The following is a 23,762-nucleotide window of genomic DNA, read 5'->3' as shown; positions in this document are numbered from 1 at the left end:
TGCACCCAGCAAAAGAGCCGACGCTGCTGACAAACACCCAGAGCTTTTGTTTCTGTGAGATTTCATGCTGATCTCCAGACCCATGTGTTGGCCAATCCAGTGTTAGACACAAGCACAACTATAATAAATCATTACATTATAAGTACAAAAGCTTGTCTTGTAAATAAGGACATACCACACTCTTCTGTTGTCTATATGGAGTGTAATAGACTAAAACAAACCTAAACACAGGAAGAAGAAAATTAGCATTTAAAAAATATTATTATATATAATTATATGATTATTTTAAGTCATATGATGACATAATCATAACAATGTGTATATAAGTTAAATGTAAATAAATGTGTGTTTATAAAGTAAAATATGAAAAAAATATATATATTTTCTTCAGGTGGGTGCAAAGGCCTAGTAAACAAACTAAAACTTAATAAATACAACAACTAATAAAATAAAATTGATCACAGAATACTATGAATATATCATGCATCTGATCCAGTAAATCCGTCCAGATGATAGAGTAATCATAATTATATGAGACAGTTTGTGTTGATCCGTGTGTCTTATTAAAGTGACTATGATAATGAAATCACAGACTGTTAATTACACAGATGAGATTAAAGTCGTGGGGAAGTCGTGGCCTAATGGTTAGAGAGTCGGAATAGTAATCGAAAGGTTGCGAGTTCGAGCCCCCGGCCGGCAGGAATTGTAGGTGGGGGGAGTGAGTGTCCAGCGCTCTCTCCACCCTCAATACCACGACTGAGGTGCCCTTGAGCAAGGCACCGAACCCCCAATTGCTCCCCGGGCGCTGCAGCATGGCTGCCCACTGCTCCGGGTGTGTGTTCACGGTGTGTGTGTGTGTGTGTGGATTTGTTCACTACTCACTGCTGTGTGTGTGCACTTGGATGGGTTAAACGCAGAGCACCAATTTCGAGTATGGGTCACCATACTTGACAATACGTCACGACTAAAGGATAGAAACACTTGCAGAGAGACACACGGGCTGTGTTCTAAACACTAGTGAGCCACCTTCATAGACACCTTCTGAGGGAGCGTCACTGAAATAAAGCATAATGATTCACAGCACAGAGAACGAGGAGTGAAAGAGGTATCTTAAATAAATATAACCTAATGCACTGAATCAATGCTTCCCTGAGCTGAATTCATCTGCTCCTTTAGTGTTAAACCAGCGTCAGAATTATAATGGTACTGGAAGACACCTACTTAGGGAGCTCACTAGGGTTTGGAACAGAGGCGAAGGGGTTAAAAGGTTAAAAACATAATAATTATTCAGTAATATTAATGATTTAACTGCACGGACACTATCAGATGAGAACAAGGCTAGAACTGAATTGATCTGAATAATGACTCTGTTTTCTTCTGTATAGCTGCTTTAAAGCTGAAATTGATCCTATTATTTTCCTGTTTTGAGAATCTGTCCTGTATAAAGCGCTATAGATTCACCGAGTCATTCTCCATCTGAGTGTTTCATGTGTTTGCACTGCTGTCAGACTCAAACCCCGGCCTGGATCTGTGTGTGGATGGACTGGGATTTTACTGACAGCTATGTGAATCCCTCACGTCTTCATCTCATCACAAATCATAGCTACAAACACCGACGATAAAGAGACATCTGAATCTGATCATTGGTCAACACACATTCATATAAAGGCTTCAAACTGTTTAGAAACCTGACAGTGCATTGAGATGCTACTACAGTTTTTCATGTTTGGAACAAACAAAAACTGTTTTAATGTCTTTCATTTTATTTTGAGTTTTAGTTTTAGCTACAGTTTTTGCATATGTCTCAGTAAATGTTTATTTAATTTCAGATAACATGCTATGGCTTTAACCCTTTTTCACAGTGTCTCCTCTGGTCTCACCCTTGTCTCAGAGCGTCTCCTCTGGTTTCATTCTCGTCTCAGATAATCTCCTCTGGTCTCATCCTTGTCTCCTCTGGTCTCATTCTTGTCTCAGATCATCTCCTCTGGTCTCATCCTTATTTCCTCTGGTCTCATTCTTGTCTCAGATCATCTCCTCTGGTCTCATCCTTATCTCCTCTGCTCTCGTTCTTGTCTCAGATCATCTCCTCTGGTCTCATCCTTATCTCCTCTGGTCTCATTCTTGTCTCAGATCATCTCCTCTGGTCTCATCCTTATCTCCTCTGCTCTCGTTCTTGTCTCAGATCATCTCCTCTGGTCTCATCCTTATCTCCTCTGGTCTCATTCTTGTCTCAGATCATCTCCTCTGGTCTCATCCTTGTCTCCTCTGGTCTCATTCTTGTCTCAGATCATCTCCTCTGGTCTCATCCTTATCTCCTCTGGTCTCATTCTTGTCTCAGATCATCTCCTCTGGTCTCATCCTTGTCTCCTCTGGTCTCATTCTTGTCTCAGATCATCTCCTCTGGTCTCATCCTTATCTCCTCTGCTCTCGTTCTTGTCTCAGATCATCTCCTCTGGTCTCATCCTTATCTCCTCTGGTCTCATTCTTGTCTCAGATCATCTCCTCTGGTCTCATCCTTGTCTCCTCTGGTCTCATTCTTGTCTCAGATCATCTCCTCTGGTCTCATCCTTATCTCCTCTGGTCTCATTCTTGTCTCAGAGCGTCTCCTCTGGTCTCATCCTTGTCTCCTCTGGTCTCATCAGTGTCTCAGAGCGTCTCCCCTGCTCTCGTTCTTGTCTCAGATCATCTCCTCTGGTCTCATCCTTATCTCCTCTGGTCTCATTCTTGTCTCAGATCATCTCCTCTGGTCTCATCCTTATCTCCTCTGCTCTCATTCTTGTCTCAGATCATCTCCTCTGGTCTCATCCTTGTCTCCTCTGGTCTCATCAGTGTCTCAGAGCGTCTCCTCTGCTCTCGTTCTTGTCTCAGATCATCTCCTCTGGTCTCATCCTTATCTCCTCTGGTCTCATTCTTGTCTCAGATCATCTCCTCTGGTCTCATCCTTATCTCCTCTGCTCTCGTTCTTGTCTCAGATCATCTCCTCTGGTCTCATCCTTATCTCCTCTGGTCTCATTCTTGTCTCAGATCATCTCCTCTGGTCTCATCCTTATCTCCTCTGCTCTCGTTCTTGTCTCAGATCATCTCCTCTGGTCTCATCCTTGTCTCCTCTGGTCTCATCAGTGTCTCAGATCATCTCCTCTGGTCTCATCAGTGTCTCAGATCATCTCCTCTGGTCTCATCCTTGTCTCCTCTGGTTTCATCAGTGTCTCAGATTGTCTCCTCTGCTCTCATTCTCGTCTCAGAGCGTCTCCTCTGGCCTCATCCTTGTCTCATTTATCCAGGATGGATTGAGTTTACACTCAGGCTCTGTGGAGAGCAGCTTTTGTGTGTCTGTCAGGACGGCTATTGAATTTAATAGAGTGTGTGATGGTTAACTCTACAGTGCTTTTGTTAAGCGCTGACAGCAGTAATGAGACTGTGAGTGTCTCTCTACTGGCATTATGGGACGTCTGAACACCAGGCTCTCATAAACCCTGTTAAAATCACAGCTCCGCTCGAGCTGCAGTCGTGCCATGGCAACCGCTGTTTCTGCGCAGTGAATGCAGACGCCGTCTACGACGTTTACCGCTGGGATCCGTGATTAAAACAGCAGGAACCGCAGAGCTTTACTCTCATTCCTGCTTAATTAAAACCTTCGCTTGAGTGTCAAACTGCCACTAATAGTTTTTTGATTGACATGACATTGTGATTCAGGTATTTTTAATCTTCTCACATTTCTGTGGGAAACTTTCATCAACAGCAGATGGTTTTTGGCAGAAGTTGCATTAGCGACAGATTGATCCCAAACCTCCCACAAACACACTCTAATGCGGTACGTGTGTCCATATATCAGTCTGTATCACAGCAGATGTTTGCAGTCACTTTAAAGGAAAGTTTGAGGTTCACCTTCACTTCCTACAGTGACTAATGATCCCATACAACTATATGCGGCTAAGGGACATTTGAAATTGTTTAAAACTTCTATATTATCCATATTAACAATATATTCTAGCATATTTTGAAATAAATATTACCGTTCAAAAGTTTGAGGTCAGTAACATTTTGTAATGTTTCTGAAAGAAGTCTCTTCTGCTCACCAAAGCTGCATTTATTTGATCAAAATTACAGTCAAAGTTAAATATTATTACAATGTTACAACAGCTGTTTTCTATGTGAATATCTGTTAAACTGTAATGTATTTCTGTGATCTGCAGCTGTATTTTCAGCATCATTACTCCAGTCTTCAGTGTCACATGATCTTCAGAAATCATAATAATATACTGATTTACTGCTCAACAAACATTTCTGATTATTATCAATGTTGAAAACAGTTGTGCTGCTCAATATTTTTGTGGAAACCGTGATGCATTTTATTTCTCAGGATTCACAGATGAATAGAAAGTTCAAAAGAACAGCATTTATTTGAAATAGAAATCTTTTGAAACATTATACTGCCACTTTTGATTCATTGAATGCATCCTTGATTAATAAAAGTATTAACTTCTTTAATTTCTACTGTCATAAGTGAAGTAACTACGTAGACCCTCAAAATCCTGATGAACATGCAGTTTTTCTTATTTCTGCCCTCTAAACGTCAGTCCAGTGACAGAATCTCAGTGTGTCTGTTAATTAAGATCATACAATTAAGATTTCAAACTTCATTAGACCCTCAAATAAGATGAGGAACAGCCGCCTTCATCTCCAGATATCAGATCGCCATGATCGGATGAAAGCCCTGCAGAAAGCGAGTGAATGAACGAAAACCTTGTTACAGGCCCATAAACACAAGAGCTGCAGGAAATCAGCATGTGATGCTTAACGACCTCAGTCAGTCAGTGTGTGTGTGTGTGTGTGTGTGTGTGTGTGTTACTGATCCGACACAGAGACGTTTGGGATAAGATCTGATCAAAATCAACACACACACACACACACACACACACTCACAAACACAAAGGAATAAATTAAATTTATTAAACAGTAGTAACCAGTGTTGGGCGCATTACAAGTAACTCGAGTTATGTAATCAGGTTACTTTTTTCAAGTAACTAGTAAAGTAATGCATTACATTTTCATTTACAATAAAATATCCGAGTTACTTTTTCAAATTTTTCTGATGTATTGAGTGACAGCTGTGGTGTTGCCATGTTGAGAGAAATCAGGAGTAAGTGCAGAGGAGTTATGTGAGCCGTGTGAACATGCACAAAAATAGATTCAGTATTTCTCAAAATCAGTAAAAACAGTGAAATGCAAACCTCAAGAATATGAGGTAAACATGCAATAATTATATCATTATTATATATTATATCAATTATATCAAGAGCTGATAAAATGTAAAAACTGTAACTTGAATGTAATGTACGTTGCGTTGGATAAAAGCGTCTGCTAAATGCATAAATGTAAATATAAATGTAAAATTTCACCTTTGGTGTCAAAGGGCTTTTACAATAGCTAAAAATATAACTTTTTACATTAAAAACAAACAAGCAAAGCAAACCCAGCCCAGAGTTAAAAAGTAATGCAAAAGTAACGTAATGCATTACTTTTCGTAAAAGTAACTAAGTAATGCAATTAGTAAAATTTTTAAGGAGTAATGCAATATTGTAATGCATTACTTTCCCCAACCCTGGTGGCAGTTGTGGTATTTTGGCAGAAACTTGGCTGACCAATGAAATTAGACTGGAGGCGGAGCGTCCTATTGTATGGGTGTATATAAGCAGAAAGCAGTCGTTCCGTATGATGGTCACGGCAGGTTCAGACAGAATCTCACACTCATTTGAACACCAGCAAAACATCATCTCTACATTACTGTCTCTCTTCAGATAAAGCCCTGGATCAGTGGTCTACATGCACAGCACAGCATTCTGGGAAAATCTCTCAGAGATCACACAGATCCAGATCTCAAGACTAAACCTCACAAACACATGTCCTCTGAAACAAATACTTTCTCTCTCTCTCTCTCACACACACACACACACACACACACACACACACAGAGAGCTTGTGCATGCGTGCAGATGAGGGATGCTCACAGGTCTCAGATCAGCGTATGAGCGTGTTGGATCTTACCGGGCTGCAGCAGGATGAGTTGAGCCATGGCCTGACTGTTTCCTGCCTCGTTCTCAGCGATGCACTGATAGAAACCCTCGTCTGAGCGAACCAGACCCAGAATCTGGAGATGACCGCCGTCCTGCAGACCACACACGGGACAATCAGCAGACTTCAGGACCTTCTCACATGTGAGCTTAAATGGGCTCATGCACTTATGATAGAGAGAAATAAAAACTAACAATACGTTTCTCATAAGATATTTTAATATGAATAAAATTAATAAAATAAAATCAAAATGATATAATTTATAATAAAAATTAATGAATGAATACATAAAAAAAGAATGAATGAATAATTATTACAATTAAATAAATAAAATAAATCTGATTAATAAATACATAAATAAAATAAAAAAACTAGTGCTGTCAAACAATTAATCGCATCCAAAATAAAAGTTTTTGTTTACGCAATATATGTGTGTGTACTGTGTATATTTATTATGTATATGTAAATACACACACATACAGTATATATTTGGAAAATGTTTGCATATTTATACATTCATATTAATATTCTTATATTATATATAAATATATTTAATATATAAACATAACACATTTTTCTTAAATATATACATGAATGTGTTTGTATTTATATACACATAATATATATATATATATACACAACACACACATATATTATGTAAACAAAAACGTTTATTTTGGATGCGATTAATGGTTTGACAGCACTAATATAAACAAGTAAATAAATGAATAAATAAGAATGAGTGAACGTTTGAATGTTGATGAATACATGAATAAACAAACAGACAAATAAAAAATGTTTATAAACAAATAAAAATCAATCAATTCATAAAAATCAATAAATAAATAGATGACGATGATGATGATGATGATTGATAGAATTTATGAAAATAAACGAATAAATAAATGCATGAAAACCAGTGAATGAATAAGAAAGGAACAAACAAACAAATAAATAAGAATGAATCAATGAATTCTACGTGTACTGTGTTAATCTGACTCTTGTTACAGCACTTGCATAGCATTACTCTTTTGTTGGTTTTGATTGCTTCTATTGTCCTTATTTGTAAGTCCCTTTGGATAAAAGCTTCTGCTAAATGACTAAATGTAAATGTAAATTCTAATCCTAGTGATCTGAACCAAACAAACCTCCTCCTGATTCTGAAACACTAGCTATATTTCTCACCACGATCTGGAAGTAGTCGCTGGGAATGACGGCCTCTCCGTTCTTCACCCAGCGGACGGTGGGCTGCGGGTTTCCCGTCACGGCACACTCCATCTCGATGTCCGTGCTTTCATACGCATACGTGTTCGACGGATAGTTGAGGAACTGCGGCGGCACTGAGAACAGAGAGAGAACAACAGCATAAACATCACAGCATCATCACAGACACACGCATCTGCATCAGCGCCATCATCAAACTGAGCGTAAAACTCTGGAGGAATCTATTATGATTTCAGTCTTTCATTGAATGTCTGATGCTTTCTTGTATTCCTCATTTGTCTGTTAAATGAAGAAATGTAAATGTGCATTAAATATAATATTAACTGCTGTGTTCCTCATTTGTAAGTGACTTTTTATAAAAGCATCTTTTCAATAATAAAATAAAATTTGTCATATTCCTCATTTGTTGCTTTAGATAAAAGCATTTTCCAAAAATTTAATAAAAAAAATAAATAAATAAATAAAATAATAATATAAAAATCTGTTGTATAATAAAATAAAAACTTCTTGTACTCCTCATGTTTCTTTATTTGGTTTGTTCCCTGTCCTAGTTTAATGTGATTATTAGTTTATTCTGTTCCAGCTGTGTTTTAGTCATTAGCCTGTGTATTTAAGTTCCTGCCTGTTCAGTTTCGTGTCGTCTGAGCTACTCGTTACTCCCCGGTGTTCCTGTCTGTGTCAGCCTTGCCTTGTCTCGCCCTGATGTCTACATTAAATACTTTTGATTTCAGTTTACATCCTCGTCTCGTGTTCCTCGTTCATTCTTGCTGTGCGCACCGTGACAATTTGTAAGTTGCTTTGGACAAACTGAAAATAATAAAATAATATAAAGCTTTGTTGCATTTCTCATTTGTAAGTTGCCTTTGAAGACTGCTTCAAATCGCTCACTTCTGAGGGTCCAGTGCGGTGAGGATGCTCCCTCAGAAGACAGCAGAATGTAGTGTTTATATGAGAGCTTGTGTGTGGAATATGAACACATTGGCAGCAGACGGAGGATCTGAACTCTGCTTCACATAAATCAAACTCAGCCAATAAATCAACATAATCCGGTCAAACCTGCAGCCACAGCGGAGCAGCTTAACCTGAGCGAGACCGACACAGACCCACACACACAGACGGAGAGACAGCATCATTAAAGCGTTAAACAAGCTGAGATGGTGCAGATGGACCTACGTCATGATTAAAGTCAAAGCATAGACTGCAGTCCAGCTGATTTTCCTCTCAGAGAATGAAAGGCTCATTTCAGCAGGAAAATTACGTATCGATCGGCTTCATCTCAATAATAGTCTGAACGCTCATCTTCAGACAGCCAGCATCAGCCTGATTAGAATGAGATGGATTTGTGAGGTTTGTCCACTTTAAAGAAGAGAAATGAGTGAGACGCAGAGCCAGAAACAAACCACAGCAGAACGAGACCATATGATTCATTTTACTGAGTTAGTATCGAAAATTACCCAACATTAAAATTCATTTTCATAATATCATGTTCATTCATATACATTATATAATACTACACATATTCACTGAGCCCAGCTGAGCTAATATTTATTTTCAAAAATAATTTATTTTCAAAAATATTGGTAATTACTGAAAATTACAATTTTTTATTTTGAATTATCTTAATGTTGCTTTGATCATTTAGATCCTTATATGATTATTTTTCATTTATTGTATCAAAATATATTGGAAACAGATGGAGATGATGCTTTAAGACAGGCTCAAAGAATCATATTAAAATATATGATCATAATAAATATTTTATATGCACATTTATTTTAATAAATAATAATAATAATAATAATTATTATTATTATTAGTAGTAGTAGTAGTAGTATTATTCAGTATAATAAATATTGAAATATTGATAATTATTCATTTATAATTAAATAATAATAATAATAATAATTTTGAATATCATTCAAAATAAAACATTCATTTAATAATAATAATAATAATAATAACTATTATTATTATTATTAATATTCAGTAAAAGAAATATTGACAATTATTTACTTAAATTCTAATGACTGAATTGTTGAAATAAATTCAGTAAAGCTGCACTGATGCTTTTGATTATCATATTAATATTTTTGAATTCTTGTGAGTGCTGTGTAACCGTGGAGGTAATGAAGAAGTGTGTCGACTAGTAAGTGCACTCAGAAACCAGCCGTCTCAGTGCACTCACAGCCTCTTCAACTGCTTATATTTGATAGTTTGATTACACAGAACGGTGAAACCCATAACTAGTTAAGATGCTTAACATGACTAGTTAAACTAAACTATCCTTCAGCCTGAAAAACACAAACAAACGGATGCAGAGAGCCAGAGATCAGACGAATAAGATCAGACAGAGACGAGCGGATCCGGTGAAGACAGACTCAGACAAACACAAACACAGAAACATGAGAATATTCCCTCTGAACTCAAACCACACACACTTGTCTGAGAAACTATTTCAGTTCATTACATCTGACAAACCAGCTCCACCGGCACAGAAACACTGAGCTACAACCACAATAAAAAATAGTTTAAGAAGTAATAGTGACTTATATCACAGGATTCAGATTTGAAAAATAAAAATCAGAATGAGATAAAAAGTCATTCTTTTTCATTTTATTTAATTTTATTTTTTTATTTTTTTCATGGTGAAAAAAACAAAACGAAACAGAATTGCAAGATGTAAAGTCAGAATTATGATTTAAACTGCAATTGTATAAATTATGAGGGAAAAGGTCAGCATTGTGAGCTTAAAATGTTGCAATTGCCTTTTTGTTTTTGTTTTTATGCAACAGTTCTCACATAAACATGCACCACAACAGCCTGCAAAAACAACTGAGCTCTTTTTCATGTCAGTCAGTAACTACACTGTTACTGTTACAAATATCTAAACTTCTGCATCTACATCAAGATACTTGAGAAGCAGAATGACAGAAGATAAGGAGTCCTGTTTTCTGAAATCAAACGTGTCTTGGTTTAATAAGAATCTTTAGACATTTGCACTGGAAAACAAAGGATAATAACCATCATTTTAATTTAATTTAATTTTATAATTTGAATAGTGAGGCCACTGCATTGTTTGAAGTTAAAAACATCTCAATGCTGGATGTGTTTCAGCTTTTGTCTTCTCCAGATGTTAACTGATGGACTGGAGTGGTGTGGATTATTGTGATGTTTTTATCAGCTGTTTGGACTCTCATTCTGACGGCACCCATTCACTGCAGAGCATCCATTGCTGAGACACTGATGCAGAGACACATTTATACAAACCTGATGAAGAAACACACTCATCCTGATCTGGGATGAACTGAGGATGAGGATATTTACCGCAAATGCTCATTTTTGGATCAACTATTCCTTTAAGTACAATCCCTGTTTGCAGTATGGGAATCATGTGTAATGCAGACTCTAAAACACACCGGTTCTCTGATTCGCTGTTGAACTGGAATCAAAGCAGGCGTGATGCACTGAACACTGATCAATAAGAGACATGAGCTTTATGAATGCAGACGCAGCACTCCAGGCCTGAGGCCACGCGCTCTAATTAATTACCCGGCTGTTCATTAGCTCAAGCGCGTTCTTCCCAACAATCAGAGCAGCGGAAGCTGTAATCTGCATGTCGGACGCATCAGCATCGACGCGTCATTAGCTGCCGTATCTGTATCTGTGCTGTATTGCACTAATTAAACCCAAACGATTTCCATTAAAGCTGGTGTCTCCTCTATCACCGGCGGGTTTGAACGAACTCACCAATTACAACGGGTTAAAAACCACCAAACACCAGTAATGATGCTCTCAACATACTCAATTACAGCATATAATGAAATCAAACACACTTATGAAACATTATGAGACTCAGAGGAGCAGGAAGATGCTTCTTAAAGGGACAGTTCACACAGAAATCATCATTCTGTCATTTACTCCCATCATGTCACTCAAACCTGTATGACGACGTTTGTTCTGTGCAACTCAAAATAAGATATTCTGAGATTCTTGAGATGTTATTTTGTGTTCTTCAGACAAAGGAAATCCATATAAATACTTCTGGGTGAAAATCAGTTTAAGTTCAATGTTACAATATTACTGTATACTGTATGTATTCAGCTCAAAAGTTTGGAGTCAGTAAAATTAATTTTTAAAGAAATAAATACTTTTTATTTAGTCATTGGATGCCCATTTTCCACAAGTTGATATGATTCTTTAGGGTCTTAATGAAAAGTCTATAACATGCTTTGGTTAAAATTTCTCAATGGTAGTGTAAAAAACCTGTCAAAATCAGCTCTGTTTTCAGCAAGCTGTTTTTTAGTCCATGTTGCTTTAAATGCTAATGAGCTCTGCTGACCCCGCCCCTCTCTTCCGTGGGGTGACAAGCAGACTGTAAACTTCAGCTGCGAAACTGGCTAACTAGCACATTATTAGGAAAGGCGTTTTGCAAAGATTCATAAAAACCCTTACACTCACTTCGTCTGTAGATGAAGCTGGATCATGAATGATTCGCGCGAACATAGATGCATTTAGGCAGATCGGGGATTGGTGTATTCACTTCAAAGTGAAAGGAACGTTAATCCTCTGCGTCTTCAGCGGCTCAGATGTCGGGAGTAAATGATGACTGCTTTATTTATTATTACATCCAACAACAGAACACCTCAATCACTTAACATCTTGTCTTCCCCTGCACCGGCGGACAGCTCTCAGCTCACTCAGGGCGGGGCTAAGGTAAGACGGTCTTGTCAATCAACTATTGTGGGAGGGGCCTGTGCAGAACTACATCATTCTGACAGGAATCTCAGAACAGCCTGATTTGAGAGAGGATTTTAAAATAGGGATTTAAAAAAACACACACAGTGGATTTCTATGATTATAGGATGGATGTGTACACACGCTTCCAACACACATTTATGTTCAAACAACTTGTAAAGTGAAATTTGCATCCGATTACCCCTTTAAAACTAAAATATCGTTGTTATTAAAATTATAAATGTTAACTGGAATAAATACATTTTTATAAATATATGTATTTTTAAAAATGAAATATTTATAATTTATCAGTTTAACTAATTAATTAACTACTTAAAACTAAATTAACAAAAAACTAAAAGTGAAATAAAAATGAATAAAAGAAACTATACAGGCATATAAAAATGACAAATACACACAAAATTTCTACAATTTCAACTAAAATGAAAATTACAATGGAGAATATAAAAATAAAAACTATAATAATAATAATAATAGTAATAATAATAATAATAGATGTATCCAACTCCCATCTATAAATGGAGCAGAGGCTGATGGGAAGGCGTTTGACCTGATGTGAAAGCATCTGTCTATAGAGCGATTCATTCTCAATGCACCTGAACCAACACAAACAATACGACCTGAACGGCCTCATGGTGTCAAGTGATGAAAGAAGAGGATATTAGAATCGAAGAACAGCTCTGCTCTCTCTCTCTCTCTCTCTCTCTCACACACACACACACACACACACACAGGTGAACGAGAGAGTTGCATTAACATGACAAAAGAGCAGCGCAGGGAGAGTGGACCGTCGTAATGACTCTCATCCTCAGCCATTCAGATGGAAAACACACACCATTCACCGCAGTACACATCTGTCACATGAGTGTGTGTGTGTGCATGAGTGTGTATGTGTGTGTTATACTATGTTATAGTGTGTGTGTGTGTGTGTGTGTCTCAGGAGGGAGTCAGTGACAGCCTGTCGCGCCACTGCTGACATTTAAACCATCCGCGGTCCCCAGCGACGTGTGTGTGTGCGTGTGTGTGAGAGAGAGTTTGTGTGTGTGTGTGTGTGTCATCTGTAAGTGTGTGTTGGGGCATCAGCACTGGGGAGCTGCAAACACAGTGGAAGGGAAACCAGTTGTTATGACAATAAACCCTCATTTCAATTTGTATTCTCAAACAATAATACATAATTTATGAATCTAGAGACAGAGAGGACAGCACATGCAGCAATCACTCATAATCCTCCACTCATGGGCATTAGGATTAAACACACACACACACACACACTAATTAAACACGTCTGTTTACACTACAGTAAACACACACACACACACACACACACACACACACACACACACACACACGCACACACACACACACACACACACACACACACACACACACACACACACACTCACACACACACACACACGCACACACACACACACACACAGACACACACACACACACACACACACACACACACACACACACTGTCTCTCTCGCTGTGGTTTAATCTGTGAATGGAGCAGGATTAACACTCATGTCAGTATTAAAATCAGTTTTAGTGAGTTTCTGATGTTTCAGCGTGGGCCGTGAGGAGCAGTAATCTCTCCAATCATCCAAGTTAAGCTTTACTACACCTGTTCTAATGCGTTGTCCTTCATGTGACCTCTGCCCAACACACACACTGTAACACACACACAAACACACACACACTGTAACAGACACATAGCGTGTTACACAGTATTGTAACATAACATTGTTAAAACAATGTTATTAAATATATTATTTTTTGTTAAACCTGTAATATTTCCATAAATGCTGTTGAAGGATCAGATCTGTGTGTGTGTGGGAAGTTCATCATAACATCATCTAAACACAGCGTATCTTCAGTGTCTGTGATCATTTCTACTGTAATCTGTATCTACTGTAAACACTCCCAGCATCACGTGTGTGTGACTGAAGCTCAGATTCCATCTGAGACGTGAAATAAACCTGCAGATGAACTAAAGGAGCGCTGGAGGATTATACACCGATCCACCGCTGGTTTGACTGGCTTTGCTGTGTTTTTGGATTCTCTGAATGAGCACAGCGTGAAGCTGACCTCGTCACAGATCATAATCAGTGTCTGTCTGATGGGAAAATCATTAGGATTGGAAATAACAAACATTCATTATCTGAAACACTTATTCTCATCCGGAATGCACTGCTGATTCCTTCACATGCTCCCTAGTTAGGCTGCACACTCCATAGTGTAGCTGGCTCAGAATACAGTAGAAACTGAAGCTGTTTTCATTCAGTCATCATAATCATGTTGATTTACACTGAACGGGTCATTATGGTGGCTAATCCGGTTAAGCGGGTCAGGGTTTTGTTCCTGTAATCTCAATCCCGGTCCGTCTGTGTTTGCTAGAGTAGCTGGATTTCCCAAACATTCGGTTAATCTTGTTTCACAGTATTAACAAACACAATCCCATTTCAGTCACTAGAGTCAGTACACACTCGCTAGTGCTCACGAGAAATAACAGGACAGTGATACACATTCAGTACTAATAATTTCAGTCATCTAGGAGTATTAACCTGCACATTAACACAGTATAAGAGCCTCAGAAACACTGGAGTATCGTGTTAATGTTTTTTTTTTAACAAACTCTCTTCTGCTCATCAAGGCTGCATTTATTTGATCAAAAATACAGTAAAAAAAGCCAAATATAATTAGAATGTAAAACAGCTGTTTTCTATGTGTATATGTGTTAAACTGTAATGTATTTCTGTGATCTGCAGCTGTATTTTCAGCATCATTACTGCAGTCTTCAGTGTCACATGATCTTCAGAAATCATAATAATATACTGATTTACTGCTCAACAAACATTTCTGATTATTATCAATGTTGAACACAGTTGTGCTGCTCAATATTTTTGTGGAAACTGTGACTGCAGTAATGATGATGAAAATACAGCTGCAGATCACAGAAATAAATTACACTTTAACACATATTCACATAGAAAACAGCTGTTTGAAATTGTAATAATATTTGGCAATTTTACAGCTATATTTGAGTTGTGAAAATCAGTGCTAAAAGCAGTAGAAGGAGAGTACGGTAATGATCACAAGTGCCTGAAGTGTTTGTGCTGTATGGTTAGTATTATTAGGTAAACTGGTTAAAGCAGAGAGCAGCTATTAACTGACTGACTCTGACAGGCTTATGTCACTGGTACTTTTACACTGATTGTGTTTCCTCCTCTTTCCCAGTCAACCATGAGTGAACTGACTGGAAGCAAAAACACACCGGACAGTCCAGCGGACACCTTATTATCTGCTGCTGCAGCCCTGGACACACACACACACACACACACACACACTCTCTCTCTCTCTCTCTCTCTCTCTCACACACACACAAACACACACTCTCTCTCTCTCCCTCTCTCTCTCTCACACACACACACACACACACACACAGTGCTGGCCAGTGTTGTGTCAGCGCTGGGTTCAGGCCAGAATCCCACTAAACGGTCTGCACTGAACTGCCAGTCAAACCAGTAGAGACCGCACTAATGAGGCACACAGGCTCACTCACCACAGATTCACACATCTCACACACACACACACACACACACGGTGAGATCACTACAGCACAGAGACGAGACACACTCACACTCGCTAAACAGCCTTACAGTAACACTAATGCAACACTCATTCAGAGTTCATAAAAACATTACTTGTACATCATTCATGGTCATGGAACATTTTTCTGAAACATTTTAGTTCGATATTTGCCTAAAGTTGTTACGGCTTGTTTCAGAACGTTACATTAAAGTAACATTCATTTAATGCTTGCAAAATGATCAAATGTTCAAATGATCGAATGTTCCCTTAACACTTGTATAATCCCCCCCCCCCCAAAAAAAAGTAACCAAAATGAACCAAACAGCATCTTTTGTGAATCACAGAAGAGAGAAAGTCACAACATAACGGTGAGTAAATGATGACAGAATGATACTTTTGTTGGGTGAAATATCCATTTAATTCTCTGGTTTAGCCAAAATAAGCATCGCTTCAATATGTTTCTAGGTCCAGTTTCCAACAAAAATAATTGTGTGATTGTGTTCACCCTAAAAATGATCTCACATGTCATTCAACCTGCATGGCTTTCTTCTATGGTTCAGAAGAGAAGATATTTTGAGAAACACTGAGACCCAAATAGTTTTGGACCCCACTGACTTTCATTGCATGGACAAAAAGCATATTGCTAAATATCTTTGTGTGTGTGTGTTTGAACAACATAACGCAAAGGATGAAAAAATGATGATGGTTTAATCAAAGCAGGCATTGTTACAGTTTATTTTTGGGTCAAATTTCTAACAAAAATAACTTTTATAACTGTTAATGTGATCTAAATGACTCCCAGGGGTGGACTGGGGCCAAAAAGTGGCCCTGGACTTTTTGGCACAGAGGAGCCCACCAAACCCGGTCCGCAACACACCGCACCATAAATGAGTGGCATATTCTTGACATTATAATTAGTCTTTTCTGGTGTATATGACATAGTGAATAATTTCAAATAATTTTTACAAGGGACAGTTTAATGTCACTAAAGTTAAATACCAATATTATCAGTCCATATGACACGAAGCTCCGGTATCGTCTAGAAGACTGCAATAGTGCAGAATGCAGACTGTTTTTAAGATGCCTTTCTGTTGGTCATATACAGTATTTGTGCTTTTGCAGGAGCTTGACATCTATCATTTTAAGGAATAGAGCTCCAATTGTGGAAAAGAGTATACAAATTATTTTTATAATGAAAAATACAGTAAACAGTACTGTCAAATATATAATGCTACAATTTAAAATAGGTGTCTTCTATGTGAATATATAGTAAAATATGATTTATTTCTGTGATCAGAGCTGTATTTTCAGCATCATTACTCCAGTCTTCAGTGTCACATGATCTTCAGAAATCATAATAATATACTGATTTACTGATCAACAAACATTTCTGATTATTATCAATGTTGAACACCAAATTCAAAACTGAATGGTATCAATGTGATACCATTCAGTCTTGGGTAAGATTAAAAAATATAAATAATTTTTCTTCAACAATGTTGAATTAATCAAAGATTATAGAATACAAAAAGCGACTTTGATTAAATTGATTTAAGTGACAGTAAAGATATTTACATTTATTACAAAGCACTTATATTTCAAATAAATGCTGTTCTTTAACTGAGAACCATTATACCAATAATAAAACCATTATTAATAACTGATCACAATAATAACTGATAATAAAAGCAGTAAATTAGGCAGCATTAGAATGATTTCTGAAGGGACACTGAAGACTGGAGGAATGATGCTGAAAATACAGCTTTGAGCACAGAAATACATTACAGTTTAACACATCCTAAATAGAAAACCACTATTTTAAGTGTAATATTTCATAATATTATGCTATTGTTTTACTGAATTTTTGATCAAATAAATTCAATCTTTCTAATAAATAAATAAAAAGCCTTAATTATTTCAAACTTTTAACCACCAGTGTGTATATAAAATAGGCTAATGCATGTGAATTAATAAGCAAATGATATTTTTATTTGGCCTATAATATAAATCACTTTCCTATGCTCAGCACTCAGAAGCAATTGGCTGTTTCAAACATGTTGACACTGACGAGCGCTTTTGAGCCGATGCACTGAGCCTAAACATGCTAAACTAATTACAATTTTTGAATGAAGTGCGGGCCATTCGTCTGGGCCGATGGAAGGATATATGTACATTTACTAATAATCCATGTTTTATGTATATTACGCAAAGAGCCGGCCCACATTGTACAACGGCCCAGCGGGAAACTCCTGGTGCTCCAGACGGTCAGTCCGCCTCTGATGACTCCTATTGTTATTTAAAGGCATTGTTTACCCACAAATCCCCATTCTGTCATTGTTTTCATGCCATTAAAACCTGTATGACTCTCTTCTGTCTTCTGTGGAATATAAAAGATGATATTTTGAAGAACGTTTGAACCCAAACAACACTGAAACACACCGACTTTCATCATATAGAGAAAAACACTGGAACATTTCTTCTTTAGTGATTCACAGAAGAACAAGTCATAAAGACTTGAGCAACATGAGGGTTGAGGGAGTAAATGATGAACTGTACCTTTAAGAGGCAAGAGATGTAAAATTCATGTTGTTTGTAAAGTTTCAGAGTCTTTAGTTGAAGGTTTCAGGTTTGTTTCACATGATCACAGATGCTGAAAACCTATATCAGTACAAAAGCAGCGGCAAACTCATGATTAAAAAATGATTTCCGCCAGCAAGCACTCATCACACTCATGCATTTTAATCAAAAAACAGATTTAAACATTTTCTAATGAATGCGAGCTGTGTTTGGCCTGTGCATTCAATGCATCTGATTATGTAACAAGAAGAGATGACGTCTAATAAAATGTGCCTTTAATGCATCATTACACTCAATAAACGCTGATATTTCTATTGAGTGTCTCACTGAACGTCATCTCAGGAGAACAGACGTCTGGAGATCAGCTGAAAAACTCTGAAATACCAAAACAAATGCACGGAATATTTAACTTCAAGCGCCTCGGAGGAACCAATTAAAAGTGCTGGAAAGTTTCTGACCACCAAACTTAGGTTTAATTAAAGGATTCGCAGGTGTCGTGTGAAATAATTGCTGTACGTTTCTGTTTCCTACACTCCATCTGTTCTCTGACGCACACAGAGAGCTCTCGGTTCAAGGGCACTCACTAGTGTCCATCCGGAGAGAATGTGATGATAATGTTTGTGCAGCTGGGATCTGTGATGGGATGGAGGTTGGCGGCGCATGACGGCGCTCATGAATACTGTACTGCTCATGAATTCTTCAGCTCCACACACTGAGATCACAGCAGCTTTAGAAAGCCTCTGAGATGCAGCCTTCCTCACTAGAACATCTCCACCCGCTTCTACAGGACACTCCACCAAAACACACCTCAGACAGTAAACACAGGGACAAACTACATACCGCGTGAGCCACCTTACTTTATTCTAAAAAATATCACAGATGATTTTGCAAAGTTACATCACAACATGAATTTTTTATTTATTATTTATTATTAGTTTTTTATTAACTTTTTTTTTTAATGGGTAAAAAAAAAAATCACTGAATATTAAAACATAAGATTGAATAATTTAAATCACAACATAATTCTTTTTATTATTTTTCATTATTAACTTTTTTTTAATTATTACATTTATTATAAATGATTAACTGTTTTGTAAAGGGGGAAATAATTGCTGACTATTAAAATACTTTATAAAAAATTTATTAAAAATTAAATTAAATATAAATATATAGGTTTTCTTTAAAATTCATATAAGGTTGCAAAATTTTTTAAAGCACAACATGATTTTTAAAATTATTATTAATTAACTTTTTAAAAAACTAATGCATTTATTATTACTGATTAACTTTTTGCATAGAGGGAAAAAAATGGATGAATATGACAATACTTAATAAATGTAAAAAAAATAATTACATTAAATGATATGCCTCTATGATATGAATATGTATATGTATGCATAATGTAATAATGTATGACAACTAAAGGTTACACTTTATTAGTGGGTGCTTTATTATTTTCTTTATTCCGCCGTTATTTTGACGCGCTACTCCTCCCGCAGCTTTTGTCACAGACCCACGAATGAGGCGTCAAATCGTGCGGATTAATCGGGAATGGTGTGCTATGACTTTTATAAGCGATCGGGGGTACGGTATTTGCCCCAGGGGCAAAAAAGCGGCCCAAAAATCGCATTGACTTAACATTGCGACAAACTTTGACGAATCATAGCTCAGAGCGAGGATTTCGCAGAAACTTGTGATTTGCCACATTTGAAGAGGCTGGGTGGCTCTGTAAGAACATACCTCACAATGGGGTAAAAGTTTTACCCCTGGGGCAGAAGAGGCCCCCAAAGTTGCCCCATTGACTTAGTATGGAGCAGGACGGCCCATGAAATGCATGCGTTTCACCTACTATGGTAAATTTCATAGGGATTTTGTATTGAACGTAGCTCTGGATCACAGTGTCATAGAGACAAGGGGGCGGGCTCATTTTACTCAGACGACCAATCAATCTCTCAGGATCATTGTGAAGCTATCAAGCCACGCCCTAGCAACCATTTAGACCACCGTAGCAACAAGTTCCATAGACATTCATTGAAAGAGATCAAAGGGATATCTCCGGACTGAATTGTCATAGAAACATGAGAGTGGTCTCATTTGACTCGGGGCAGCAAACAGCCAATCATGAATCACCTCAACACTTCCTAGCCCCTCCCTAGCAACCATTTTCGAGCACCTTAACAACCAAAATCCAAAGAGGGATATCTTCCATTCTGAATGTCGCAGAGGCATGGGAGTTGGTTTATATCATTCATAGTGACAAGAAGCCTTTGCAGTTTCATCATTGGCAGCTCCAAGCAACTCCATAGCAACCAAACAGAGGACCTCAGCAACCAAAATCCAAAGAGGTATATCTTTCATTCTGAATGTCACAGAGGCATGGGGGTTGGTTTATATCATTCATAGTGACAAGAAGCCTTTGCAGTTTCATTATGCAACTCCATAGCAACCAAACAGAGTACCCTAGCAACCAAAATCCAAAGAGGGATATCTTCCATTCTGAATGTCACAGAGGCATGGGAGTTGGTTTATATCATTCATAGTGATAAGAAGCCTTTGCAGTTTCATCATGCAACTCCATAGCAACCAAACAGAGTACCTTAGCAACCAAAATCCAAATACGGATATCTTCCATTCTGAACTTCACAGAGGCACAGGAGTTGGTTTATATCATTCACAGTGACAAGAAGCCTTTGCAGTTTCATCATGCAACTCCATAGCAACCAAACAGAGTACCCTAGCAACCAAAATCCAAATAGGGATATCTTCCATTCTAAATGTCACAGAGGCATGGGAGTTGGTTTATATCATTCATAGTGACAAGAAGCCTTTGCAGTTTCATCATGCAACTCCATAGCAACCAAACAGAGTACCCTAGCAACCAAAATCCAAAGAGGGATATCTTCCATTCTGAATGTCACAGAGGCATGGGAGTTGGTTTATATCATTCATAGTGACAAGAAGCCTTTGCAGTTTAATCATGCAACTCCATAGCAACCATCCTGGGTACCCTAGCAACCACATAGCAACACCCTAGCAACCACCCCAAGTACCCTAGCAACCACATAGCAACACCTTAGCAACCACCCCAAGTACCCTAGCAACCGCCCTAGCAACCATCCTAGCTACCCTAGCAACCATCCTGATTACCCTAGCAACCGCATAGCAACACCCTAGTAACCACCCCAAGTACCCTAGCAACCACATAGTAACACCTTAGCAACCACCCTGGGTACCCTAGCAACGGCCCTAACAACCATCCTGGGTACCCTAGCAACCGCATAGCAACACCCTAGCAACCACCCCAAGTACCCTAGCAACCACATAGCAACACCTTAGTAACCACCCTGGGTACCCTAGCAACCGCCCTAGCAACCATCCTGGGTACCCTAGCAACCGCATAGCAACACCCTAGCAACCACCCCAAGTACCCTAGCAACCACATAGTATCACCTTAGCAACCACCCTGGGTACCATAGCAACCATCCTGGGTACCCTAGCAACCGCATAGCAACACCCTAGCAACCACCCTGGGTACCCTAGCAACGGCCCTAGCAACCATCCCTAGTTCCCTAGCAACCGCCCAGCAGTGCCAAGGAAACCACTCAAGCCAACCTAGCAACCGAGTGGCGAGTTTTGCCATGCCAAGCACCCACTCACATTTTCTTCAGGAAATGTACATTCTAGTTTTAAGGTGTCATTGTTACACTATAATTAGACATTTATAATTAGACAGTACTGAGCAATATTAATTAACTACAAGTACTTACTATATGGTTAGTGTTAGGATTAGGGTTTGGTTCAGGGTTATTTGTTATTATACATAATTTATTGTTATTATAATAGTAAGTACATGTAACGTGTAACAAGGACACCTTCAAATAAAGTGTTACCCAACTAAACAATATGTTATTCAGATTCTTTTATTCAAAGTAACCATCCGAAGAGGATTTTAATTAATATGAATTCAATATGAATCCAATGGACTATGTGAAATTGTTAAAACTGTATCAATTTAATTGCTAGTTGTTTTAGTAACTTTTAGGTTGTGTTTGGAGTTCATCGTCTTCCCGTGACAGGCCATGTTGTTATTGTTAACTAAAACTAAAATTATTACAAATTGAGTTTGATAATTGAAATAAAGCTGAAATAAAATAAAATATTAGGTGGAAAAAAAATGTACATTAAAATAGAATTTTTGCCTTGGCAACTAACTGAAAATACAAAAAGTACTGAAAGTACAAAAACCACTATTTCCTGTAGCTCAAATAGTAGAGCGTGGCGCTAGCAACGCCAAGGCCATGGGTTCGATTCCCAGGGAAAGCAAGAGCTGATAAAATGTAAAAACTGTAACTTGAATGCAATGTAAGTCGCTTTGGATAAAAGCGTCTGCTAAATGCATGAAGCAGATCATCTGAGCTGCTCTCTTCCACATTCATCTATATTTCTGCTGAAGGAGTCTCCAGAGCACTGGCGCTCTGCTCTCACACACCTGCTTTATTTGATTTACAGGCTGGAATAATAATAATAATACAGCCGCCACTGGAAGTCAAATATCCTGCGGTGGTTCTATAATTGGATTAAAGGCCAGAAACTCGCTGTAGAACATGAACACCTGAGAAGAGACAAACCCACCGCATGAGAGAGAGGTGATGGAAACCGTGCCGATCAGGTTTAGTTAAAGCACAGGTAACTAACACACAAGCTGGAGCGGTTTACTAACGCTTTGTGCATCAATCAATCAATCAATCAGAAACTGAACACAAACACTGAAACCTGAGCTGATCTACAAACAGCCAATCAGATTTGAGGAACAGAATTAACTGTTGAATAATGTATCACAGGTGTTTACCAGCGACCAATCAGAACACAGAATCTCAACCTCTGCTTTGATGAACTAATCATCTACAAAAGCACAGAAAGCTGTGAAAATCTCACGTAATAAGAGCTGATTATGAACAGAGAGAATTGACATGGAGAGCAAAATAAAAACAAGAACAAAACCTCATTTCAAAGAGCTAATGATCAAACAGAGAATCTCACAAAGGAAGATGAAACTCAGATCAACAAACGAGCGAGTTTCTCAGCAAAGGTTCTCCAGAAGTTTCTTGGAAATCTCTTTAATCCCACACAAACTCAAACTCCTGCGTTCAGAACAACACATGAATATTGATGTGTTCATCCACACGGACTGGAGCTAAAGAGACTCCATCAGCAGATGTTCCACTGACGGAGGAATATACAGTCACTGCACGTCTAACTGACTGGATTAATTCATTCATTTATTCCTCATATATTTATTTAGGCTTGTACTATTCTGAAACTCTGTATTATGAGCACTTCTCATGTTTATTTGCCTCTTAATGATGAATCACTTGTTGTATTCCTCACTTGTGAGTCACGTTGGATAAACGTGTCAAATATAAATGTAACCATAACACCATATCAGCATCAAAGCATATATTCATGGTAAACTCAAAAGAAAAAAAAAAACATCATAACAACATTTCAATTAATTAGAAAGAAAGAAAGAAAGAAAGAC

General features: G+C 37.9%; 1 protein-coding gene across 1 annotated transcript in view; it reads right to left on the bottom strand.

Annotated features, from left to right (window-relative positions):
* dcc (DCC netrin 1 receptor) overlaps nucleotides 1-23,762 on the bottom strand; it is a gene marked incomplete at both ends in the record, with an annotated part of 118,758 nt that overhangs the window by 78,975 nt on the left and 16,021 nt on the right. The window contains 2 exons of the mRNA XM_079419670.1: nucleotides 6,046-6,166; nucleotides 7,258-7,412. Of these exons, the coding sequence (XP_079275796.1) occupies nucleotides 6,046-6,166; nucleotides 7,258-7,412 (276 nt within the window). The remainder of the gene's footprint in view (nucleotides 1-6,045; nucleotides 6,167-7,257; nucleotides 7,413-23,762) is intronic.

The sequence above is a fragment of the Barbus barbus genome (assembly GCF_936440315.1).
Source record: "Barbus barbus genome assembly, chromosome: 6".
NCBI lineage: Eukaryota > Metazoa > Chordata > Actinopteri > Cypriniformes > Cyprinidae > Barbus > Barbus barbus.
The sequence above is the reverse complement of the archived record's forward strand: the minus strand, read 5'-3'. Positions and strand labels throughout refer to the sequence as shown.